The sequence below is a fragment of the Epinephelus fuscoguttatus genome, linkage group LG14, assembly GCF_011397635.1.
Source record: "Epinephelus fuscoguttatus linkage group LG14, E.fuscoguttatus.final_Chr_v1".
NCBI classification, from domain to species: Eukaryota; Metazoa; Chordata; class Actinopteri; order Perciformes; family Serranidae; genus Epinephelus; species Epinephelus fuscoguttatus.
Window position 1 is genome coordinate 27,732,061 of NC_064765.1, and position 19,840 is coordinate 27,751,900.

Sequence of the window (19,840 nt, forward strand, 5' to 3'; positions counted from 1 at the left end):
TATCCAGGTGAAGCCTTTTAGCGCAAATCCTTGACATGATAAGATAATAAGCGTTTATCTGACTGCGGCACAGAGATAAATCACAGAGCAGGACTCCAGCTAATACTGCTATAGCTTCGTCCGTTTTCATTAACAGGTTATCGTATCCTACAGATTGATTATTATTATGAATAATTAAGGCACTATTAAAATAACGTTTCCTCAGATAAAGATTCAATAAAGTACAGAGCCTCCCAGGCTTAATTACTTCTGCAGATTAATTCATTATCTATTCACTGAGTCACAGTCTATTACAGGTACAATTTCATTCAGCTTAGCTCGTTTCTACACTTGGATTCATTTCACATACTTAAACTGTGAAATAGAAATAGACTTTGGTTCTTTATTACAAACAGTGAAGTATATGTGTGTGTGTGTGTTTGTGCAAGAACTATATGCCAGACCTGTAGCGTTGATGCAGGACACCCGGTCTGGTGCCAGGGTCAGGTCATCATCACAGTAGCATACGACGCCATCCTCAGTCTCGTGGCATTCCCCGCTCTCACAGTGGCTGCAGTTCTGCACTGGACTGATGAACACCTCACCATCCCCCTCCATACCTACACACACACACACACACACACACGCACACATAGGCCCACACATGCACACACGGTGCAGAAGTTTCCACAATGAACAGGGTTTGATTAGACAACTCCAGGATGTCTCCCGGTGAAATGAGCAAAAGTTCAATAACACTGTAATGTAATTTACTGGAAACGATCCTAATTATAGGATGTGTGAGGATGGCCTTTTCTAGGTTTAATTCTCACTGTCATCACCTAGCATACAGTCTATCCACTTACATAAAGCATACAGTACATTCTAACACCACTACCAACAATTAAATCAACAACAAACACCTCTTCAAGACCTTGCACCCCCCCACTCCTCTGATAGTTGGCATGGCAATGGCATGGCAATTCAGTCTCAGTATCATGCGTGTGTCTTGAATAAATATGATCAAATGGAGGTTTGTTGGTGGCGGTGTTTATAAGCCCTAAATTTACAGCACAGTCAAGAAAATACTGAGCTTTACATACAAAGAAAATGCGGTGACTCCTGAAGATGACCAAACCTTGATCTGTTAAACACTCAGTGTGTAGGATTTAGAGGCATCTATTAACAATTGCTTTCATTGGTTCATCATCACATAAAAATAAGACTCACTGCTTTCATTAACTTAGAATGAGCCATTTATCTTCATACAGCGGGACCTCTTACATGGAGTTTATAGATGGAGAATATAGACTTCTATATTAGCCCAGAATGGACAAACCGAACACTGGCTCTAGATAGGGCCATTCGTGTTTTCATGTCAGCCACTGTATGTGCTTGGCATATGGGAAGAGTTTCAGTTCTGCAACCTCAGCACTAGATGCCACTAAATCCTACACACTGGACCTTTTAATGATATGAAAACTGAAACGCCACTTAAAACATTTATCTACTGTAAAACTTAAATTAATAGCCCAAGCTACCATTTGCTGAGATCACTGAAATCAACAGGCCTATATTTGGGACAGGCCTTTAATTCCTTTCACATAAAAATGTTGCTCAGCACAGATCGGGAAATACAATCAAATTGTTTATTTAAACCAGTATGAATATTACTTGTTTAAAAATTAGGCTTCAGATAATTTATCAGGTATGAGTCATTCTTTAGCTCTAGCTCCAGCAGCATCAGAGAGTGAGTGAGTCACAGCACTTGAGGATTATGGCACCCAGCATACCAACACAACACCACTTTATCCTGTTAGAGCAATACTCACAACTTGGATTAATTTTTATTAAAAACTTTATGATTGATTCTTTTGATCTGAGGACCCTTACAGACTAAAGGAACATGAATAACTTACAGGGTAATCGAGGAATGGACACATAATTGGAGGTAGCCAACAACCCGGTTTTGTACATCTGCAGAACTTCTCTATAAAAAATTATCTGCTTGACAACCAGACCAGGTGTCTAATCAAGACAGGTGTTTATCTGTCAAAATGTGAAGCCACAAGGGACTGGGCGTTTAATTGGGACTAGGCTTTTAACTGTATATATGTGTTACTGCTGTAGTCTAGTGAAGTTAGTCTGTATTTATGACCATGAAAACCCAAAGCCTTAAACCTGTAAAGTAACACTGAATGCCTTCAGAATTCTTTTCATGGTCAACACGTCTATTGTCACAGCTTTACTGTTCACATTACACTTGTCTTCAAGTGTCACCCCCAATTACAACCCCACAGATCATCTTTACAAGCAACTTATTATGACCTATTTTACGTTATCGCTAGGCGGCGACCTCTAGTGGCCGTAGAAATTATGACAGAAGCAAAGGAGGAAGTCAGGTATCAAGAGTCAGCATATAGAGGAGGTCAAGGTGAATGGATAGGTCAAATGAACAAAGGATTTTCACCTAGGAGACCCCTGTTTGTGTCCATATAAATAAGTTAATTTATAGCACTTACTTACGTACATAACAAACATACTGATTTTCACCTGAACCACGATCTTTTCCTAAACTTATCCAAGTAGTTTTGGTGCCTAAACCTCTCCATGTTATTTTGGATTTTCCAACGACCTATTCTATCATTTAGGTATGAGGATGTGTTGATCTCCTGCCACTGGTAGGGGCGCCATATTAGGAAACACCCCTGTGGGTTGTAAAGATTAGGAACAAACAACCTATATGGTTGTATGTGTTGGAGAACTTCTTGCAGCCAGTACAAACTGTAGGGGATGAATCAAGTCGGGGTGTTTTATCGTGTTGTGTGGAGGGCTGAGAGCTTGCAGATTTTCATCCCAGCCTTCTATAACCCCAAACTAAATGAATTTACTGATTCTAAGTGAAGGTGTGTTAATCAGTGAAACGATCTGCTGTGGTCTCGTCTGGAACAAAACCTGCAGACTCTCTGCCCTCCACAACACAACTGCTCCTACCCCCATAAATTGTTTAAAGACATTTTTACAATGCACATTACTTAATTTAGATTTAAAAAGAACCAATTCTCTTAATTGTAAACTACAAGGAGCGAATAAGCCCTACATGAATTAGTTATAGGCTGGTCTGTGAAAGCTTGTACTGTTTAGTAAGCACAGCAAATGCACTCATCTGCAGAATCTATTTTCTCTCATCATTCTGTTATCAGCTTTATAAGTACAAATACATAAATCTAACCTAGAAACAGTTGAAAGGTTTTGATGGAAGAATACAAATGTCTCCAGTGCTGATGTTGACTGAATACTAATGTGTGGGTGTGATTCTCTGTACTGTGGATGTTGAATACTCCATGTTACTGGAGTGAGGAAGGTGATGGTGTCTTCTCTACTGAATTTTACAGTTTCTCCACCATCAAAGCGAGACAACTATCTCTGTACAGATAAATATTTCCGCACCCCTTAAGCTAGTTGAATAATGATTTGCTTGAATTACCATGCACATGAGAAATGATATTGTCTCTTTCAGACAGGTGGAGTGAGATTCACTGAAGCTCTCCTGGCCTCTAATAACAAGAATGTTTTCCTCAGTACCTACCAGCATCTAGTGATTGGATATCTGTATTCTTCCTTCCTCCTTTTGAAGCAGCTGGTATTCAGGGGATTAGGGCACTGTATTGCAATCCAATTGCCTCTGTCAACATTAGCAGTACGATTTTTGATCCTATTTTATGTCTTTCAATGCACACAGCAGGTTTGTCCGGTGTCACCTGCTGTTTTTATTTGAGCCCGAGAACCTGCCTGTGCAGTTCCAGCTGAGGAGGAAATTACTGGCGTAGCCATTTGTGATTACAACTTCAAACCACAAATGCCCTTAAATGTGACCTTTACACAGATAATATTCTTTTATGTTTTCAAATTATAGATATTACTACCTGATATTCCACCCTGCGTACTATGATAATGATTGTGGCCCTCTGGTCATTCACTGGTTATAAATCATGTCATTGTCTCATAGCCCAAAACTCAGATTTCTCAAATAATAGTTTCAGGAGGTGAATAGTTTATTTTGTGCAGGGATGTACCACAGAAAGATGTATGGAAAGATCTAATGATGAAAGATATAATGCGTCACTTTCTTTACCAAGAGGCTACAAAAATGATAACAGGAGTTGTTGCTAGACATGTTTGTTGCTTGGCCAGCACTACAGTTGTATCCTAGGACAAAATCTTTAGATCAAGGACCCTCTTAGTGGCTTTTGCTGTGAAAATAGCTAAAATAGGATGTAATTTCCCTCCTTAATTAATAACATAGACAAGTGAGGCTAGAATGTCTCAGCATGTTAACCAGCTGGGGCCATAATAGAGAGGGATGAGGATAATGTGTAGTTTAATAAAGGAAAAATTCAGTGCAGTTTTAAACAAACAAAAAAAGTCAGTTTTATTTACAGCTGAAATTCACTCTGTAGCCTCTTTTTTTCCAAAGGAAATGAAGTGAGGTCGATGACAAATTGAGGACTGTGGCTGTTGAAAGCGACACTGCCTCACCAGACAGTATCATCCCTATTAAAGCTCAATAGGAGAGAGATATCAGTGCGTTCTTTACGACAGCCCAATGGAGGACATTTTTAAAAGCACTTCAATTTCTATTTCCCATTTTCCCTTTTTTCCATTTCTCTGTATAGCTGAGTGAAGAGGAAACATTAGATGATGTATGGACGGCCATTGCTACAGCTTAAAATTTCAGTCAGACTTTGCTTTAGTACCTGTCAAGTTCAAATGTATATGTAAATGTAAATACAGCAGAAGGGTCAACAGGTCTACGCTTGATGGATTTATTGAGCAGTTCCTCCTCTCTATCTGGAGACGTTTTAATCGAATAATCTCTGTGTGTCTTCTGACAGAATGAAAAACTCTCGTCCCTCCGTGGCTGCCCATATCTGCTGCACAGTTTTACAGTTTCCTTTTTTTTAATGTGATGGAGTTAACCAGCTCATTCTCACTGTGCTGTACAAATCTATATTAGTTATGTGTTGTGAAAGCCTCCACTGTAGAAAGTGTGCCGCAACAAAAACTCATTTAAAAATGTCAATAGCAGAAACACTTTTTCTCATCATTTCTGTAAAGTACAAACAAATTAACTCTCACCTACAAACACCACAGAGATATCACACGCTGAATACAAATTTCTGGCCTGCGGGCACTGACTGCTGACTAGTTTGTCTGCCCACATTACCTTTCAGAGGGAAGAGGAAGGGATCTCCCTCTGGACCCAGGAAGGACGTGCCATCGTCACCGTCGTGTTTGGGGTTGTTATCTATGGAGGTGTTACCACCTGGAAACCAGGAGGGCAGTGACAAAACCACAGTGTCAACCTCATATTAACTAACACATGCTATATTTTATGACAACAGTTAAAAGCACATTTCACATATTACCCAAACAGAAACACATGGGACTTTTTTAAGTGTCATATCTGCTCATTGTCCTCCCTTTCTACCAGTATTTGTATTTACATATTTCATCCTTCTGTGTCCCACTGCATTCTAATGTAACACTTATTTGCATATTTCTTACCACTCTATATGCTTTGTTATTTATATTTCTTATTATTTATATTTGTCTCTTTTCATGCCTAATGCTGTGTACTTCCCTCAGCTGTTATGACCCAGTTATCTACTGAGGATCATTAAAGTTTGTCTCACACAACAAACACACTGCTTAATGATATGCACTCAGTACAAGGAGATACAAGGTGTCATACTTTGATACTGTGTTTGGCTGATCTAATCCTGAATGATTTACAGTTGGCTGAACAGTGATGTGGACAGGACATGCAGCTGTTTCTGGGATTCAATGTGACCCCTGATCTCTATAAACTCTGTCACCCTGTTACATTCAGGATAAAAGCATGTGGCACTACGAGCTGTGCATTTGGGTCACATCTGACAGCTCGACACAATTTATTTATTAAACTTTTTTTTTTTTTTTTTTTTTTTCTGGACGTTCCAGAAAAAAAAACGTTGCAAATCTCTTGGACTAACCTCTGTAGCCTCCGCCAGCACCCCCGGACATACAGCCACCCCCGCCGCCCCCGAAGCCGCCACGGGTCTGCCAGAACTTTTGACAGGCCTGCCCTCCCTGGCCTCCGAGCACCAGCGGCCTGCCACCCTGACTGACAGGCATGGTGTCGTTCCAACCTCCGCCTCCACCTGTCACCAAACACAACACACCTTTGATATGATGTGGAGTAATATACTGTGTAGTGATTCTGTGTGTGTGTGTGTGTGTGTGTGTGTGAGTCACAGAAAGGGGGAGAGAGGCAGAAGGAGTGAGCTTTTAAATGGGTCAATATTGGCAGAAAAAGATGCTAAACTAGAGAAATGCCATGTGGCTTGTCCGTAGACATACACTAGGTATCAAGTATCTTCCCACACACACATGCACAGCAATCCTCTATTAGTTATAACAACACCAGCTAAAGTAGACACAACAAAACCCTAAAATCCCTTAAAAGAGACCTGGTAACACGAGATTAAAGTTATAGCTAATAAAGTTATATCGAATCCCTCCCATATTCCCCAACAGTAGCCAATTTAATTTTCCCCTTTCATTTCCCTCCCTCTCTGAAGCCTGAGAGATACAAACAAATGAAGGGGAAAAAAAAGGAAAAACACTCACCACATTGGCAACAAAACCCCCCAGACATGCTGAATATTTCATTTTTCATTCACCGAGTTTCCTCAAAAGTAAACCTTGTGCTTTGTGAAGATGTAAAAATCAATATCTTATGCTTCCTGGGCTGTTCGTCAACTCTGAGCACATGAATAATGCAACCTGCAGTGTGCATGGATGTAACATTACACTGGTAGAATGAAGCATGCAGCTCTGCCCGGCGATGATGAGGGACAAAGTGCTGGATATGAATAATCATGAGTTGGGCCACCCTGTGTTTTGTTTTTCGCCAAAAACACAAACACGAGCACACAGAGGTCTATGAAATGTATGCGTTAAGACAGAGGTAAACACCTTTAGGATAAATGATTGTGTTTACAAGTGCAGGTAAACATGCAAATAAACACTTCCACTTCGGGCTATCTGTAAACTCAGCTTATTAGTTTGTGTGCATGCAGAGGGGAACACAATACGCAGCGCCTTTCTCATCATAAAATGGGGGAAGATAAGCCATATCCACTACAGTTCTGTAATGGGGTATTAGTCATCTGCTCATCTCATACACACTCGCTACACTGAATCTCCCTGGACCGAGCTCTCTCAGTGACTCTCACATAACTGTGGCCAAAAGCAATGCACTCACTATCTTGTATTTCCCTTCACATGCATGACACATACCAATGCTTCCAACAAGCTGTGTGTTGTGTACCTGCAGCGTTTGACTTCCCGTTGCGTCCCGGTTGGCTGGGGTCATAGTCCATCTGCTCCAGCTGGGTCTCTGATAGGCTGCTGTAGCCTCGGCCACCTCCCCCAGCGCCGATGATGAGGGGGATATACATGTCTTTCTCCACCTAGGTAATTATTGTTTAAAGTTAGATTTATGTAGTGGTACCTTCTCTTCAAAGGAATAGTTCAACATTTGGGGAAAGATGCTTTTTTGCTGAGAGTTAGAAGATTAATTCCAGCTCTTGTTTGTCTGGTAATTATGTCACTGGAGCCATCAGTTGGTTAGCTTAGCTTTACCCATGGATGTATAAAGAGAACTGAATACATCATTGGAGGCGGGGCCCATTCAGTCCTTTAAAAGCTGCTCTGTGGTGCATAAAACAGTCCCAAAAGAAAGTGCGCCAGGCTTTGAAGCCAATTTTTGTGGTAAAAAACAGTAGACTTACAACTTCCCAGCCTGTCACGTGATGCCATGGCGCTCAAAAAGACTTTTTCCCAGAGACTTGCCTTTAAATGAGATGTTTGTAAATCAGTGGATACCTTTTTTGAGTGTCACAACCCGTGAAATGACTGATTTCGCTATCAGAATTTGAGCCATTTGGACTGGTAACATTTGGAAGGTCTAGAAAAGCGGCATGATTGACCATCTTGTCAGGCTTTAAGTAATGCCTTGTTTTGGACCAATCAGCATCCTGTACTGAGCTACTGGCAGCTATGGGCGTGGTTTACTTGTGTGTGACGACATGGAGAGGCGACTGTTTGTTCAAAACTACAATGGCAGCTTGTAAAGAGGTTGAAATAGATGCTGCAATAGAATCAGTTTTATCAGAACAGGATTGCATTTCTTCATTGAGAGAGAAGCAAAGAATCGCACTGCAAGATTTTCTCAACGGAGAAGGTGTCGTTGCTCTCTCTCTTGATTGGCTACGGCTTTGCTGATCTGATTGGAAGAAGTTTGCTTGTGATCTCAATAAACAAATAACTGCATATATATGCAGACATCTGTGGGAAACTGGACAATATTTTAGTATCAGAGGCGTTCTGGTTTCCATTTATAGTCCAAGTCGTATTGACCAATCACATTTAGGTAAATAGTAAATAGTCTGTGTGGGGAGGCGCAACACACTGGCTGAAACATAATCTCAGAACCCAACAGCCATTGGATTAAGCCTTATATTATCCTCTCTTTCACTCATCTGCATTCATATGCAGATATCTGTTTTATCCAAAGAGATTCGTCAAAGTAACTGGTGCGTGGAAGTGGAAGTCTGAACCTTGACATCCGCTTGCTACCCTGGATCTCCCGAAATATTGGTGGTTCCTCAGATCAATAGTCGAGGGGTTCCAAGATTGGCCCAAGGTAGGTGAGGATAGACAGACGGTTCATCCAATCATCTGCCAGTATTTTTTGAAAGTGCCTGCCCTTTTCCAAAAAGCTTCCAATGACGGTTCCTCAGATGGTTCTTTGCATCAACCCATCTGGTGCATCAGGTTAGCTTAGCTTAGCATAGAGACAGGAAATGGAGGGAAACAGCTAGCTTTGCTCTGTAACAAAATTCACCTACCAACACCTCTACAGCTCATAAGATAAATTATTATATCTGGCTTGATTAGTCTGTATAAAAAAATAAGTGTAAAAGTATAAAAGTTAACTGACCATGCTTGTTGTACTTTCATACTCAATAAACACATGTGAAAGAAATATCAATCTTCTCATCTAACTGCCCACAAGAAAGCAAATCTGCATATTTACCAAAATATGGAACCACTCCTTTAAAGACAATACTCTGGGTTATGGAAGATCGTTAGCTTATAATAAATCAGCTTATCTGTTCAGTGATGAGAACAGTGACACAGAAATAACTTGTGTCCTTGGTTGACTCTTGGCTCCAGTGCCTCACCATCATTGATATAATGACAGCAGGTCACTAATATTATCTGCTGACTTCCCCAAACCTGCATTGTAATGCGTTTTCTCCATGCTGGTTTTATTATGACATATTTTTACTGGAATAGCGTATCACACAAAATCTCTACAAATTATGAGCAGCTCTGAAATATCAAGTATAAAAATATCTCCCTGTCCCTGAGTGCGTCATTCCCTCAGCACCATCTTACCTTGAACACATACGTAGCCCCGCCACCTCCTCCGCCACCCCCTTTCACTTGAGTTTTGTTCGCCATCGGGCCGCTCTGTTCCTGGCAGATCCTATTCAGCATGCCGTTGGACTGCAGCGAGGGAGAGAGAGATGTCAGCTCACCAAAGAATTGCTTTCATGCATGTCAGTCGTGTATGAGAAAGCTGAGCAGTTGCCAAACCCCAGCTGCTGCGAGTCTAAGGCTTTAGCATTATAATGGTGAGCAAACACCAAGCAGAAATATCCAGATGCACACAGGAACTGAGAGGCGAGGACCAACGTTGCCTTTATAAGACAATTCCAGTGAGATGTGAGCATTTACTAATTTCCTGTTTACATGACTGTACATCTGTCTGACTATTGTGGAGCAGCTTCCTGTTCACATTGACAGGTTCATGCCACTGACTGAATAAGACGCCTCTGCAGCTGATTCGTACGCTGTTTGAAACCTAATAGGAGTAAATGAGGCTGATAGGTCTGACAAAGCCTAATTCAATATATACTCTGTATAGGTAATTATGTTGCAGATGTGACATAAAAAATACATTAAGTTAATGTTATAGGCGATGAATCCCCATTACTGGAACCTTTTTCAACAATTTGCTATTGAAAGAGGTTTATGTTTGTCAAAACTGCCTATCTCTATCAGGGCCTTGTTAACCTATGTAACACTGAGGGGGGGCATTTTCAATCCACACCTTCTGCGACCAAACCCTTCAGGGGGTCTGGGGTAAATTTCCCCCACTGTTTAATAGTATTTTGAAAGAAATGATCAGAGGTTCCTAAAGTTTAGAGTGCCATTTTAGTGAGTCAGCATTTCACTTTCTATGGCATATCATACTATGACATATTAATGATTTCTTTCATGACATACTATACTCTGAGATTTTTATAACCTTTTTAATGACTTTTTTGACATACTAATACTTATATAAAACTATAACAGTCGACAGCAATATAACCTTAGCACTCATATTCCATTTTCAATACATTTAAAAGGTATGAAATAAAGAGACAGTACAGCAACTGACACTGGTAATTACCCACAGCAGTCAAGCAACAGTATCTGCTGGGGTACAGCAACGCCACTCCGACAGATCACATGCAGAACTACAGCTCACTGTAATACTAGAAACAGAATAATAATCATTTTTATCAAATCACCTGGCCCCCAAAATACATATTATAGTTACTGGGTAGTTATCACTTTACATGATAATATATTCATGGTCACATTACCTGGTAGATTGATTGCATTTTTACTGCATGTCAATACCAAAAGTGATCCCTGTCATCTCATATGTGTGCTGAAAGAGTGGAAAATGTGTTTTTTTTTTGTTGTTGCTGTCTCAGTAATATTGCCTCTTCATGAAAATAGAACTGGATGTTTTATTGGCATGTGATGCTAGATGCAGGGGCTTTGCCATCGCTGAGGTTCTGTGAATTGATGTGTCTGCCTTGTGTGTGCTATCATGCTGAACTGCCTGGAGCCAATCCTACTCTGAGAGTGAGAGGGCAAGAGTTCCCCCCCAGACCCCCCCGTGTCTGAACCTTACTCACACACACACACACACACACACACACACACACACAAACACACATCGCAAGTTGCTCATCTCTCCCTCGCCTCGCTCATCTGTCTGAACCGAAGCTCTGCGGGGCTGGGAGGGAGGAGGGAGGAGGGAGGAGGGAGGCTGGGGCGGGGCTTTAGTGACTGTGATTGACAGGTAGAGGGGGGTAAAAGGCAGTGCATTCAAATGCTCTGAGAGAGTCTTCCTCACTCTCTCTCCCTCTCAGCCTGTTCTGTCAGTGCAGCTTCTAACTTAAAGGTTGAGTTTGTGTCTGAGAGAGAAAAAAACAACACAAAGGTGTTTGTGTGTGTGCTTGAGAACCTGCTTATGTGTGTGTGCGTGGTAGAAAGAGAAAGACACCAATGGAAAGAGCGAGTGTTTGTAAGGACAAGGGGGGGGTATCATTTCCCTCACCGGAGGGAAGGCTAGGTGTGAGAAAACACTGTTCTACAGCACAAATCACTTTCAGAGCGAGCCTTTGGAGAGAGTCGCTGCCTCTCGCTGTCAGAACTGGGGGGAAATAAGAGGAACCTTAAACGACTTCAGACTCACTTTGGAACAGCCCAGTCCCTCTCTGCTGTCTGCACTGAGCACTTCAAGACACACTGCGTTAAAAACTAATAACCGGATGACAGTGGTGAGGACCCCTGCCTGCTAAGCTACCCTCTTGAACAAAACCACAAAACACAACAGGCACTTGAGCTGCCTCATGTCACGCTACAAGAGAGTTTGAGTCCCCTGATGACAACGCACTATCCTAAGGACACAAACACACCTATACAACCCACAAACTAACAACGTTTGAATTCCACAAAAATTACTTTTTTTAGGAAGAATTTTTTTGCTTTGTTAAACATTTCAAAAGGTAATTTCCTCAACTAAAGCCCATAGATACACAACAACAATGCGTGCCCAACTTTAGCAACTAACACCTTTTCACTCTATTTTCAGCGGTGGGACAGGCCTTGGTTTTCAAACGTTTAAATAGCGGATGATGGATGGTTTCATTGGCGACTAGAGGGATTGGGAGGGTTTTAGTCTCAGTGTTGTGAACTGTGAGGGGAAGCATGCTGCGCTGCTGCCAGTGAACTACAGCATAATGGATGACAGCCACCCCTGGCAAAAGAACACAAGTAATCTTAAGAGAGATGGCAGGGAGATCAGCGAGCTTCCATCACAGATTTAAACAGTTGTTAGTGGCCATAAAATGTTACGATTTAGAGTACTGGTATCCAAAGTGAGGTCAAGGTCTATGAGGAGGATTACTGGATTCCTGGTTCCACGAATTTCAGAATGTCAGAGTAATCATATTGAAGTCCAACTACCATTAATAACATGTTTTGTCTGCTACAGTATATCTGCTCTAATAAGACAGGGAGGAATTTATAATTTTTGGTTGCATGATGGCGTTTTAATGGAACACCAGAAATCCGTCTACGTATGCACACCTTATTGAATGCAGCCAATCAAGTCTAGCAGCAGTAACAGCCACAGACTCTGATCAACAACACACATTAGCTTTCCTGCTAAAGTCTCCTTCTAAGCTAACTTACAAACATTAACACATGTCTTACCCTGTACCTTAGCTTGTTGAACGAACTACCAAACAAACATTCACTGGGGAATGTTTGTTTGATGGCCCGCGGGCTGGATAGCTCATTAGCTGCTCTGCTGCAAAGCATTAAACAGCATATAGTGCACCACTTGACTACTACTATGGTTCTATAACTCTAACAAAAGCAGTATATGACCATGACATGTAGCTACACCCCAGTTAATTTACTTTGTCTCTTATTCATACGGTTTAACAGCAGCACTCTGTTTCCTCAAGGACCTTTTTGCTTCCTTTTAATAAGGGATGCAGCATAATATCAGTGTGTCATCAGTATCAGCAGATAAAGCCTTTAGAATTACATAGGTATCAGCCTGAGATGAACATTTATGCCGATATGACAAACTGATAAGTTATTGCTGTAATTATGCTACTTCAATTTGTTGAAATAGGTCAAATTTGCCTTTTATGCAACTATTGTCAGAGTTGTCTGAGGGAGAGCATCGTCCACGCCTGTTTTACAGTAGGATTGATTTTACAGTTTTCTTTATAATATGGCATGTTTTACACGTAACCTAAGGGGGCTTTCACACCTGCCCTGTTTGGTTTGGTTCAATCCAACTTAAGTTCGTTTGCCCGCTAAGTGCGGTTAGTTTGGGCAGGTGTGAACACAGCAATCACAGAAACAAAAAAGAAAACAACAGGGCTGAGACCTTCTTGAAGAGGGGGTCTTGGTCTGGTGACAAACAAACTCTGGTGCGGTTCGTCTGTGGTGAGACTGTGTTCCAACCTCGATCGCAACCAACCATCATTACGCATTGTTTGTGTTATACAAACATGAGCATGTTACAGTCCTGGAGGATTATTAATGTGCGCCTCCTCCTGTATTGCCTTAATTAATATGCACATCCGGTGCATCCAATGCATCGAAACATTGTTTTCTGGTTGGAGCAGCACCTCGTTTTCAAACTTTGCCTAAAATGAACAATGACAGCAATATAGTACACGATGGCCAGTACTAAAATCAATCTGCATAGTTGTCCCTCCATTGTGACATTACAAAGTGTCGCATTTATCTTGCAAGTGTACTCTTCTTCAACGTTTTGTTTACTTCCTGGTTTTGTTCTGCATGGAAATTCTGACCAATCTAGTGTCACGATACCAAAATCTTTGTTTCGGTACCCATACAAATATGAATTTCGATACTTTTCAATACTTTCCGGTACTTTTCCTAAGGACAAGTCCTTTTGGCTACAAACCTTTAGAACAATAAGTAGTAGGGGTGTAACGGTACCAAAAAATCATGGTTTGGTAAGTACCTTGGTATGGACGTCACGGTTTGGTTGCTCAAATGTTTCACCAAGTTTGTGTTGTCTCGTGATGTCTCCCTTTGCGAGGCAGACTTTCTCTTGTCTTTTTTCACGTACGCCAGCTGCAAATGTTGATACAGGTGTTGTCATACACACCATTTGTGCAATCTGTGCTCCAATAGGAACAAGAAAGGCGTTTGTGTGCATAAATGAGTAAAATAAATTAACTAAATTAATGAATTGAATCAATTTCAAAGTACCAGTATTTTCCAAATGTAGTATAGTACCGTTTGGAATACTCTAGTACCGCGGTACTATTTTAGTACCGGTATACCGTACAACACTAGACCAATCAAGAGCAGCTTATTCCCACAAGGCATTTTATCTGGTCCGCTTGCGAAATTTGCTCCACTCGTAAATGCTGCCGTGAGAACATGAACCAACTCTATGCAATTATGCAACTTTGTAACAAAATGAGTCCCTGATTCAGACCAAATCAAGTGAACTCTAGGTCTAAAAGCACCCTAAGTTGCACCAATTTTCTTATTTTGCCCATTGAATGTGTGGATTTCAATATGTATTGTATTCAATGTCTGCATCTGCCACTGGACCATCATGAAAAGAGTAGGCATATCAATATTTTGATTCTACTACAGGATAGACTTAATGTTCTCTGCAGTTAGGTGGAAAGCATGTAATGACAATCGGCAAAAATGAGTTGGAAAACATCGGCATGTTGGATATCCAATAATATGCACCCCTACTTTTAAAAATAAAAAACAATTTTTAATACATCTAAAACACACATCGACACTATTCTAGATAACAAAACGTTATGATAAAATGTGACTTCAGTTGAAACTTAGACATTGTGGAAGAATGTTGACTATAAATTTCTCTTTCACTACTGGTCACATGGCATCAACATAATTCATCACAACATTAATCCTCAAACATTGCCATCATTTTGAGAAAACGAACATGTAAGTATTACAGGCTGTTGCGTCAACACATGGGTCTATAAAAGAGAAATATGTTTGCCTCCTAATTCAGAGAGTTGAATCACTGTAGCGTTTACAGCTATTTCAAATTAGATCCATAAATTGAATGCAATCCATTCCTTATGTTTATCTTGCTTTTATGACACACTGTAAACTACACGTTTTCATATACTACTGAGCGAATTTACAGCACGATAGCAGACTTACATTGGGGCATGCGTCCTCTCCTTTCTGTCCCACCAGGATGTAAAGCAGCTCGCCCCTCCTCAGCAGGAAGTCTCCTGTGATGTAGACACCATGTGACCTGCTCATGGCCAGCACGCTTCGACCGCCGGCTGCACCGTAGGCTGTGATCCTGGGATTTAACAGAAACAGATGATACACAGAGCCACAAAATACACACAAATAAAACAACTCATTAGCAGGATAATTAACCAAGAAAATAAAGGGTTGTTGATTGTTTTCAGTGTTGAGGACTTTTTATTATGGGGGAAGGTGATGTATATTCTAAGTGTGTGTGTCAGAAATAACCTGAGGCGATTTCACAAGTGCACATTAAGTAACAACCAACATTTATTTGAAAACACTAAAAGCTTTCACCCTGTTCTTTTCTCAATAAAAACTAACATGGTACACATATACAAAAAAACACACTCTGCAGAGTGCATGGCCACACCAACACAGAGACACACACCTTCACAGCAGAAGACACTAATTTCAAATGCTCTACTTTTCTTGCCAAGAAAGAAAAAAACAACCTGATTGGTTTTTGGTAGCGCTTCGATATTTCTCTTCCCCGGTGGTCGTGCTTGGTGGGGGGAAAGAGAACGCTGCCCGGTGCTCAGTAGCTACCTCAGCTGTTTGCCTAATGACTTTTGGGAGATGCAGAGCGCATATTCATCTCTGTGACCGTCTGTCAGCTTCATTTACAGGCTCCGCCAGCTAAAGCAGGCCACATCAAGAACACAATTCTGGAGGTTGAGCGGAGACAGAAGGTGTTTTTCTAAAACTGCGGGACATGTGTTAAGACAGAGCTGTCCACGCTGTTGTTAGTTGGGTATTTTAAGACTCAAGAGTTTTGGCTGAGCGTAGCTGTGTGTGTGTGCCTGTTTGTTTGTGTGTTGATGTGGGAGGCTCAAAGCTTTTAGAGATGGTTCTTTTGTTTGAACCGTCCAAGTCAAATCCAAGTTAAACGCCTCATGTTGTCATCAATGCCCACAGGAGGCATATTGATCTCTGCGGAGGATATTACAGCAATAATCCCAGAGGAGAACACAGTTTGAGGTCAAGGTGCTGAGGCTGATTGCTGAAGTGTTTCAAAGCCTTAAAGACCACCAACGTAGACGTGGAGGTGTGTGCTATTACGGATTTTGGAGTCAGGTGCGGAGTGAATCACGCTATTTAGCTGCCATTACTCCAGCCTCTGCTCCCTCCTGCAAGAATCTGATAGTGAAATTTCTCTGTTTGCTTGTGGAAGATTGATGTGCTGCTGATGCACAGAGGAGTAGAGGTGGGCGTGAGGAAGACTCTGCATTGTTGTGGAAAATATGAGTTGCACAGGGTTGATATCCATAAAAGAGAGGTTGAGTGCATATAGTATGGTGTTAGCATGTTGAGTGCACATGAGTTAAGCTAATGTTCCTAATGATTGTTCCAGCAAAGCACTGCAACCCTTAAGAAAGAGATAAAATTGTTAAAGAGTGGGCGTTGAATGGAAATGTGTTGTACAAATAATGGTGAGGTCTGATGTTTGTGTGCTCTGAGGTTTTATACTCTGGCAACAGCCCTACCTGTACGTGCCAGTTTCCGGGACCCGCCACATTTGAACGCCTTTGAAGGGCCCTCGGGTGCCGACTGTCACGTTGACGTTGCTGTTCCTATAGGAGTTGAGGCACTGAGTGGGAGTTGGGCCTTCAGGGCCCGCAGCCCCACAGGTATGAAAAAGCCATTTTTTGGCTGCACATGAAGATGGAAAAAAAAAAACAAAAAACAAAAAAACATTTAGCACTTCATAGAGCACACAGCTGCAAAAGCACATATTCTGTATTCAGTCACACATGCACTTAAGCAGACTTAAAGATGACAGAGAGGCTTAAATCCAGTGCGCACCACAGACTCATTACAGTCCAATTTGTCCCACATTTATTCTACTTCAACATTCCCCACCGCAACACTTTCACATTGATAAAACTCATATACGCAAATATAGAAACAATTATTACATATTGGGGAGGCGAGCTCCGACCTGGAAGCTGTTCATATGAGCCACAACTATCATCATATTCACAACTGCGGCTGGGGACGCAGTGACAGGATCACAGGTGACAAACATTTCTCCTCATTTTCCGTGTAATCCCATGTGTCGGCGCTAATTGGAGTTCTTTTCAGTGTAATTAGCACGAGATTAGTCTTGTCAGATGGACGTGGAAGGACTTAACGCTGCAGTACTAAATCCTGATTTAAGGCTTGTGAACACAGAGCAGCGGGGAAGACACCAGGCAGTGAAGCACCTCTCCCCCTCTTTCTCTGTCTGTCTCTTCTTTCTCCCTCTGCCCGGCTGCGAACGCTCTGAGACCATTTATCATTAATTTAAGAGCGGGGCTGCAAATCTGACGCCAGCTAAAGTCAAAGTCATTCCTGCAACAGAACAACTCACATGATGGCTTTCACAGCCTCTGAGCTGCTGCTCAATGTGACTGTAGCATTGTTTGTGATTAGATACATACAGAATGGGCTTTTTATTTTTATTTTTTTTGCAAACAGATACAGTAGTAAACTGATTAAATGGTGGCAGGGTACACAGGCAAGAGAAGAGATGACATGAGACTAGCCTCAGGAGTGCAACTTGAGCTTATGATGCTCTCACCACACCACCTTTTGCTGCTGGAGTCGCCTGCTGTGTAGTGCCTATTAGAGTAAAAGCCCAGGAATTTAGATCCCAGTATTTACCAGGATCTCTCGCCAAAATCCACTCACTCTGACTGAGGAAAATAATTGCAGGAAGCTGGTATTTTTAGTGTGTGCGCCTGTGTGTACCAATGAACAACAAAATAAGAATATACGCCATTTCCTTATTAATTATCTACAGTTGAGTTATGAAGAGAAATTGTGCTTTCACCGGGAAAGAAGTAATGAGTTTTCGGGATGTAATAATTTCAAAGCCAGGAAAAAGCATCCATCCCCGGTGCCTGTTTCTGTCGCTGCCAGTCCAAATGATGACTAGCATTACCGCTGAAACCTGGATGGACTGCATGTCGAGCATCCTATTTGTCAGTCTGATCCTCGCGATTGGTTTGGGTCCAAGGGCACCTGGTAAGTGATCCAACATCAGTGCTTCACACTGAGCTCCACTATGTCTCCCAACAAACATCTCTTCTGAGTTTGGTAAACTGTTGCCAGCAGAGACAATTTAAAGCAAGCTGATACTTTGAAAAACACTTCACAGCACCAATATGGTAAGAGAGCGATTTGGAGTTCAGTCTGGTTGCAGCAAATGCACTCTTACTGTAAAATAAATAAATAAATAAAACACCATTGTGGGGTGACGGGAGGTCTGCCTGGCTCCCATCCAGTAGGAGTAAATTGATCCCTCAAGTCAGTATTTTCAACACCCAACAAGGTAGAAAGAGTTAAGACTGCTGGGAATAAATCCATCACTGGAGCAGAAAATCCTCCAAAGCCAAACGGTGCTTTAGACGTAAATCTTCCTGTACTTAATGGGTTACACTGAGATGGCAATCAGTTAATGCCAAAGAGAAAGGAGCGGAGGTGAGATTAGAGTCTGAATGTTGTATCTTCATTTAGTGTTTCTTATTTGGAGAAGTGAGATCTTGGCTATCTGACATGGATTAGATCCCTCTTATGTAAAGTGAGCTGGACTTTTCTGACAACAGCGGTGCTGGTGTCGAAGATAGCCAAGTATCCTGTTCGATTTCTCTTTCCCATCTCCCTAGGGTGTGGTTGGTTTCACACTTCAGCCCGGCTGATCGATCTTATTGGTCCATCAATATGAGTGAGTTCTTATGCACACGTGTGCGCACACACACACACACACACACACACACACACGAGCACACCACCCAACTGCCATAATGAGCCATTCTGTGATAGACACTTGACAGAACAAACAAAAACGCGATGCGCTCTCACAGATGATAGTCTTCTCTAATAACTGGTGTGCACACTCGTCAGCCCTCTGACCTGCAACACACACAACCACACTTGGACACACACATGCACAAACATCCCTGGGGAGACTCTGACTCAGCCTGACTATTATATGAATCTCCTTCTCTGTGAACTTTGCCACTGGTGGTATGCCATCATCATAACAAACACTGGCCTCCATCAAAGAGAGGGGCAATGCTGTATGCTGTCATCAGTGAGGAATTGAGACGCGCAGTGTAGAAAAATGCCTCTGATTGGATTGCAATACTGACAGCAATGTTCCAGCAGTCTTTATCTCCTTTGAACATTATTAAAACGACAACAACAGTAAACATGTCATTCATTATGAATGACAAAGGCAGTCCTTGGGCCAATCAGTAACAAGTAAACAAGCATTTCATCACCCTGTTAAGCTTCTGAATAGTTCTTAAATTGCCAGAATACAGCAACAAGACTCTTTCAGTTTTTGTGAAAAATGCTCATCACTTGGTACAAGAAGGCATGTTGTGTCAAACTGATACTTGAATCAGAATGAAGTTCTGAGGCATAAATACTCAAACGCTAATGGTGTTTTGACTTCAGCCATGATGGTCCAGATCTGTTCTCTCCACAGCTGAGAAACAACTGAGAAAACATATTTTGGTCTCTAAAGCTAATCTTCCCCTTCATGACGATTGTATAGTGTGTAAATTTGATATCACTCCCAGTTTACATTTTATGAAGGCTTAAT

The 19,840-nt window shown here is 41.6% G+C and overlaps 1 protein-coding gene across 2 annotated transcripts in view; it reads right to left on the reverse strand.

Moving 5' to 3' along the window:
- The window catches only part of alk (ALK receptor tyrosine kinase), a 487,049-nt gene that overhangs the window by 23,388 nt on the left and 443,821 nt on the right, over window positions 1–19,840 (reverse strand). For both annotated transcript variants that reach the window (XM_049596824.1, XM_049596823.1), the window contains exons 12-18: window positions 16,734–16,899; window positions 15,151–15,298; window positions 9,490–9,600; window positions 7,355–7,496; window positions 6,015–6,182; window positions 5,207–5,305; window positions 444–599 (exon numbers count right to left, since the gene is read on the reverse strand). In XM_049596824.1, coding sequence (XP_049452781.1) covers window positions 444–599; window positions 5,207–5,305; window positions 6,015–6,182; window positions 7,355–7,496; window positions 9,490–9,600; window positions 15,151–15,298; window positions 16,734–16,899 — 990 coding nt within the window. The remainder of the gene's footprint in view (window positions 1–443; window positions 600–5,206; window positions 5,306–6,014; window positions 6,183–7,354; window positions 7,497–9,489; window positions 9,601–15,150; window positions 15,299–16,733; window positions 16,900–19,840) is intronic.